This window comes from Mus caroli, chromosome 11, assembly GCF_900094665.2.
Source record: "Mus caroli chromosome 11, CAROLI_EIJ_v1.1, whole genome shotgun sequence".
NCBI lineage: Eukaryota > Metazoa > Chordata > Mammalia > Rodentia > Muridae > Mus > Mus caroli.
In genome coordinates this window covers 105,490,993-105,497,444 of record NC_034580.1, presented here as the reverse complement: position 1 = coordinate 105,497,444, position 6,452 = coordinate 105,490,993, and the positions used below count along the sequence as shown (strand labels likewise).

Here is a 6,452-nt window from a genome sequence, read left to right as displayed (position 1 = left end):
TGGACTGAACCTCTGAACTTGTAAGCCAGCCCCAATTAAATGTTGTTTTTTTATAAGACTTGCCTTGGTCATAGTGTCTGTTCACAGCAGTAAAACCCTAACTAATACAGTAGTCATCCTGTCAGTGTCAGGTCTTCAGACGTGTGGCTCCTTTCTAAAAATCAAGGAAAGTGAGAGATTTGTATAAGAAGTTACAAAGAAACAAAAATCCATGTTTCCAAACAGGGCCTACTAGTGTACTCCTGTAATCCTAACGCACCGGCGACCACTGCAGGAAAATTGCACAGCAAAGGATAGCCAGGGCTATATAGAGTGCAAATCTGTCTCAGAACAAACAAAACAGAGCCCTTGCTTTCAGGGCTAGGAATAAAGGTCAGCTGGTGTACGAGTGCTTGCCTGCCCTGCACAAAGCCCCGGGTCAGTCCCCAGCATCACAGAAAGCCAGGTGTGATGATGCATGTCTATAATCCCAGCACTGGTGACGTAGAGGCAGGAGGATGAGAAGTTCAATGCCATCCTCTGCTATATAGCAAACTCCACGGAAGCCGGGGCTGCAATGAGAACCTGTCTCAAAAACAAATACACTCGCACAAACCAAAACACATACAAAAACCCAAGGGCTAGGAGATAGACCGTTGGGTCTGCCTGCATGATGTTCTAGGTTTCCCTGTGTGGCAGGGAAGAAGTGGGTGTCAGCCACGAACACAGAACCGTGAGACTGAGTAGCTGGCCGACCAGGAAGAGCCACATTGATAGCAGAGGGTCAGGTTCACCTGCTGATTTAAGAGCTGACCCAGGGGGACCACACCCTAGTCTCAGGTATGCCATTCTTAGAGGCAAGACCACATGCACAATAAATCTTACTGCCTAGGGTCAAGACCAGAAGGGTTCTTCCTCATTTTTTTAGGATGTCCTGAGGCAGTTCGTAGGACAGACCGACTGTCAGAGACTCAACCTATCTGTATAGGTGCCAGCCTGCCCCAAGAGGAGGTGGTGAGCTTGGCCAAGCAATGGCCATGCTGGAGAGAGAACATGAGTCAGTATGACCAGGGAAGATGCACAGAGGAGATGCTCAGGAGTCCTGGTATGCCATTTTCAGTGAGCGTCATTCCTATTATGTTTAATGCAGATGTGTATCTTCTTGAATGACAGCCATAAACTAGATGTCGTTAGCTTTGGAAGCTTTTATGGTTATTTAGCCATCTGCCGCCTGTTGTCCTGATTATTGATTGGGTTGAAGCCTTTGAGGCTCCATTGTGGTGCAGATCCTTTAACTGTCTGATTCTTTGATTGATAAAAGGATTAGTTACCTATAAAACATAGGATGGAAGTCTAAGTGGACTGGGGGTGTGGTTTAGCTGGCAGAGTGTTTGCCTAGGATACTCAAAGCCCCAGGTTCAGTTTCCAGCACCACAGAGAAGCAGAATTGGCGAGGTACGCCTGTAACCCCAGCTCTGGGAAGTGGGGGTGGGAGACCCAAAAATTCAGAGTCATGCCCAGCTGCATAGGGAGTTTGTGGCCAGCCTGGGCTACCAGGTGAATGGCAATGATTACCTGAAGGCAAGGCAGGTGTGACTGAGCAGTCTCTAGCTTGTGCTTGTCCCAGAAGCCAGCTCCTGTGGGACTCAGGACAAGTACCTCCTCTTTCCTTCTCTGCATTTCATGTTTCCCTCCCTTTTCCTTCTTGTCTCTGGCCTGCATGGTGGTGACCCAATGGGGTCCAGATGAGCAGCCCACAGAGCCAACAGCACTGAAATCATGCTGTTTGGGTCAGACTAGCCTGAAGGCGGTGACGTTCCTACAGGATGCACCTGTCAGGGCCTGGCTCTCCTGAGGACTGGGCACAGAGCTGGAAGGGGATACCAGGGCCTGTCAGAAACTGAGAACAGAAACAAACACAGAAAGGACAAAAACAAACCGTGGTGTGGCTGGCAGGTGACCAGGTGACTAGCTACTTTCCAGAGACGTGGCAACATCTGCCACCCACCTTGAAATTTTATTTTAAAGTGGGTTTTTAAAAACTGTTTTCTGTGTATGAATGTTCGGCCCACATTTATGTTCATGCACCACATGCATGCAGTGCCCAAGGTGGACAGAAGAGGGCCTAGGGTCCCCTGGAACTGGAGTTGAGGACACCTGTGCCATGTGCATGCTGGGAACTGAGCCCAGCCCAGGTCCTCCACAAGAGCAGCAAGAGCTCTCAACTGCTGAGCTACCTCTCCAGCCCCACCCCCCTTTTGAGTTTTAAAGCTTGTGTGTGTATGTGTGTGTGTGTGCGCGCGCGCGTGAGTGCACGCGCATGTGTGTAATGGCAGATGTGCATATGCCACAAAAAGCATGTGAAGGTCAGAGGACAGCTTTGTGTGTGGAGTTGATTCTCTCCATCTTTATGTGGGTTCCCGGGGTCAGATTGAGGTCCTCCAATGTGAACAAGTCCCTTTTCCCACAGAGCCATCTCATTAATCCCAACTTTGAAATCTAGTTAGAATCTTCTCTTTTTGGGGGGTGGGGAAGGGTTTCAAGACAGGGTTTCTCTGTGTAGCCCTGGCTGTCCTGGAACTCACTCTGTAGACCAGGCTGGCCTCAAACTCAGAAATCCGCCTTCTTGACTTCTACACAGCTTTAGCACTATGGGCAGAGTTTCAATTAAAATAGAGAAGCGTGTCTGCAGGTGGGGTCAGGGTTCAGGGAGGGGCCGGGTGTCTCTGCACTGTTGTCCCAGCTTCAGAGTGAATCCGAGGCCAGCCTTAGCAACTCAGTGAAATCCCATGTCAGAATACAAAACACAAAGAGAGCTGGGCATGGGGCTGAGTGGCAGAGCAGCTGCCTATCATATGCAAGACCCTGGGTACAATCCCCAGTAGAGAATTTCCCATTATTGAGAACACATGGCTTTCCTGGAGGAGGGTCTGCAGCCTTTTTATAATGTTTAGTGATCTGCCCTTCCCGCAGATGAACCTTGGATTCCAAGTGTCTGGCCCAAAAGCAAAGCCTCACAAACTTGAGTGTGCATAGTTATCGCTTGAGTCTTTGTTCAGAGACACCCCAAATCACTCTCCAGGAAGAGACTAAGGACTGGTCCTTGGGGGGCTGATGTTCTTCTGGGCTGAGCCACACTGGCCTTGGGGAAGCTGAGTGAGGCTGTGCAGGGGTAGAGGCAGCTACTTGGGATATAGAAAGAGCTGTTGAAGTGAGTGCCCTCCCAGGACCTCCACAGAGCACCCCGCCCCTCCACTTGCATGGTGCTCTGTCCTTATTACAGTGTTTTAAACATAGGGTACCACCTTGGGACCAGTCCTGAGCCCAACATGCATTCAGCAGAAGAGGGAAGAGAGTGGTCGCCATGGTGGGATGAAGAGCCCCGTGGGAGGAGCTGTGCCTCAGGGGTGGGAATGGAGGGCTGGGAGGGATATCTTCATGGGCACTGTGGACTGTGGGGAGTGAGGTCTAGAGAAGAGTGGGAGGGGAAAGGACCTGGGATGGGTCATCTCAGGTTAGGGTACCAAATGCTTCAGACCAGATCTCAGCTTTTCATAATTTGAAATATTTACGCAAACTTTACCAAATCTGAAAAAAAAAAATCCAAGACTTCGAGCGTCATTGCTCAAACTTCACTGGAGCATGTTGGGATTTTTGAATTAGTGGTGTACAATCTGTATGGAGAGAAAGGGATAAAATCTAAGGTTTGGCCGATGCAAAGGGTAGAGAGAAGCCTGGGTAAGAGGGAGAACTCAGTCACCAGCATTGAGTGTGGGAATGGAGCAAAAGAGGTTCATTGAACCATCGTATTCTAAGGAGAGGGGAGGAAGAAGGAGGGGAGGAAGGAAAGAGGGAGAAAGAAGAGAAGACATGGTGGGAGGGAGGGAGTTGGAGAGAGGGAGGGAGGGATACATCCATAAGTAAAATCTAGGATCTCGTATTTTAGCATCTGTTCAGCTCCGTGGGCTGTGTCTGTTTACATTCATAAGCAAAACCTTCAAAGGGCTTCGTTACCATTCTTCCTCCTTTAGGCAGGGCTCCTTTAGTGAGGGCTGAGAGGAACAAGATCAAGAATTATTGGTCTCTTTTCATGGGCTCTGTTAGGGAGACTGATGGCTCTGTCTGATTACAGAGGCTGCTGGTCTGCCTGGAAGAATCCATCTATATCCACAACATTAAGGATATGAAGTTGTTGAAGACCCTCCTGGATATCCCCTCAAACCCAACAGGTGAGTCCCAGTAATAGACCTGAGCCTCTCCCCTCCCCAGGATGCTTCACTCCTAAGCTATCTTCTCACCTGGCCTGACAACCCTGAGCCTGGGGTATGCTTTGGGGTCTTTATGACGTTTGAGTTGAAGACACATTTGAATAGAGACAGATGGACTTATGAGAATCTGTGGCCCCTGCTGGAAGGCTGTGCAGCCTGCCTGGGAGCCCATGAGAAGCATCCTTCTTTGGAGACCCATGTAAGCAAATGGGCCGGGGCATGCCAGACAGATGCGTGGGAGATTCCATGTATCCAATGTTGAAAGGTGTTTACCCCTAATGCTTTTTTGTGACTGTTCATTACAGAGTAGGTGTGATAATTAGAAGCAGGTTAGGACTTGGTATGTCTGCCTGGTTAACTAGCCAGACCATCTGAACTACAAAGAAGGTGTTTTATTACGTCATTTTTTAAAAATAGAATTCTCAATTTGGGTGATATGCTGGAATACTAAATTTGGTTAAAGTCTCAGGACTTAATGTTGTGTGTTAAGTTTCTGGTGTTTAAGATTGGAGGAGCTTGTATGTGGTAGGATGAATTCCCAGGTGATTGACATCTTACAAATTCATTGAGCTGAAAGTGACCAAGAGGGACACACACACACACACATACCATAGCAGTTTGTGGATCCATCTAACAACCCAGGTTAATATTTTTAAGTCATCAATTAGAGCACGTGTTGTCCTGTAACCAAGTGGTGGCTCACGACTATCTGTAACTCCAGTTCCAGAGAAGCAGACACCCTCCTCTGAGATCAACAGGTACCATGCACACACATACAAATATGTAGGTGCACCGCATACAGACTTCCATGGTGCACATACACACATGCAGGCACAACATTCATACACATAAGAGTTTAAAATCTAAAAAACATTCTAAGGAAAAAATTAATGTTTAATATAAAAGCCAGGTTCGCACTCAATCTCACTAAATGACTTCTTCATTTTACTCTAAGTTTCCCAATTCCTTGACTTTTGATGAAATTTCAGTCTTTGTGGCCCCACACAAGTGGGTTTGTGAGCCTCGGTTTCCTTGTTGGTGATAAACGTAATGAGATAACAGCCTACACTGAGAATTAAACCAGGTGAGGTCTGTGAAGGTGATGGGCATGGGGCTTGCTGCTAATTGCCAATCCTCTTACCCCACCCCCACCCCCACCCCACCCCCACCCCATTTCATTTCCCTCTCTTCTTGATGATGTAAATGCCCATTGCTGTTGACTTCAGGGCTGTGTGGTCCAAGGATCTCAGGATCTCGCATATGCTTGTTGATACATTCCCTAGCACCAGGCCACTCCTGTCCCCTCTCAGCTCCTGAGGCTGGAGCTGGAGAATAGATGTCTCAGTGGTTAGAACTCACTCTCCTTCCAGGGGACCCGTGTTTAGTTCCCAGGACCCACGTGATGGTGCACAGCCCTCCATAACTCTAGTTCAGAATATCCGGTGCCTTCCTCTGACACATGCAGTACATGCACATGCAGGCAAAATGCTCATACATGTGAAAATAAATAAGGGAAAATATGTCTTGAAAAAGATGTTAAGACCTTCACAAAGTTCCGAGAGAGGCTGGGAATGTTGGTGGTGGTAAAGTGTTTGGCTGGCTACCCCAAACACTTACAGTGTGTGTTCCATCCCCAGCACTGGAAAAAAAAAAAGCATAAAGTCCATGAGCTAATGGCTTTGAAGCACATTTCACCAGGGAGGGAGTCAGTGAGCATTTTAGCATTTTGGGAATGAAGGGTTGAACCAATCTAGGAGAGCAGTTACCATAAAGCTTCTAGGTGCCCAGGGCCAGCAACAAGGACAGACAAACCGTCTGCTTACCAGGAACCCAACCCCAGCTGATGTGGGCCAGTCGAAAGCAGAGGCCCTACCATCAGGGCCTGAAGGGGTGAAGCGCCCTCGCTGTAACAACGCAAAAGAAGCTGTGTGTTTGTGGTGGGTATAAGAAATGCCCGAATCTGGGCAGAGGCCTGAGGAGAGGGCCTGAGCTGCACCTTGCTGGGTTTGGGAAGGACGATCGGCACACAGAAGCTATGCTCCACCTTGGCTCTCATTTCTCTAAAGAGAGCAGCATACTTGGGGTGCAGCCAACCCATCTCCTGCCTCACACTCTGTCTTGGCTGTTGTGGCTGCAGGTCAGAGCAGCTTCAGTGTGGAAGCCCAGCCCACCGTAGGAAAAGGGAAACAATTCTTTTTTTTTTTT

The 6,452-nt window shown here is 48.5% G+C and overlaps 1 protein-coding gene across 1 annotated transcript in view; it reads left to right on the top strand.

The window, feature by feature from the left end:
• Wipi1 (WD repeat domain, phosphoinositide interacting 1) overlaps positions 1-6,452 on the top strand; it is a 38,016-nt gene that overhangs the window by 10,490 nt on the left and 21,074 nt on the right. Inside the window, exon 4 of the mRNA XM_021177768.1 lies at positions 4,112-4,208. Coding sequence (XP_021033427.1) covers positions 4,112-4,208 — 97 coding nt within the window. The remainder of the gene's footprint in view (positions 1-4,111; positions 4,209-6,452) is intronic.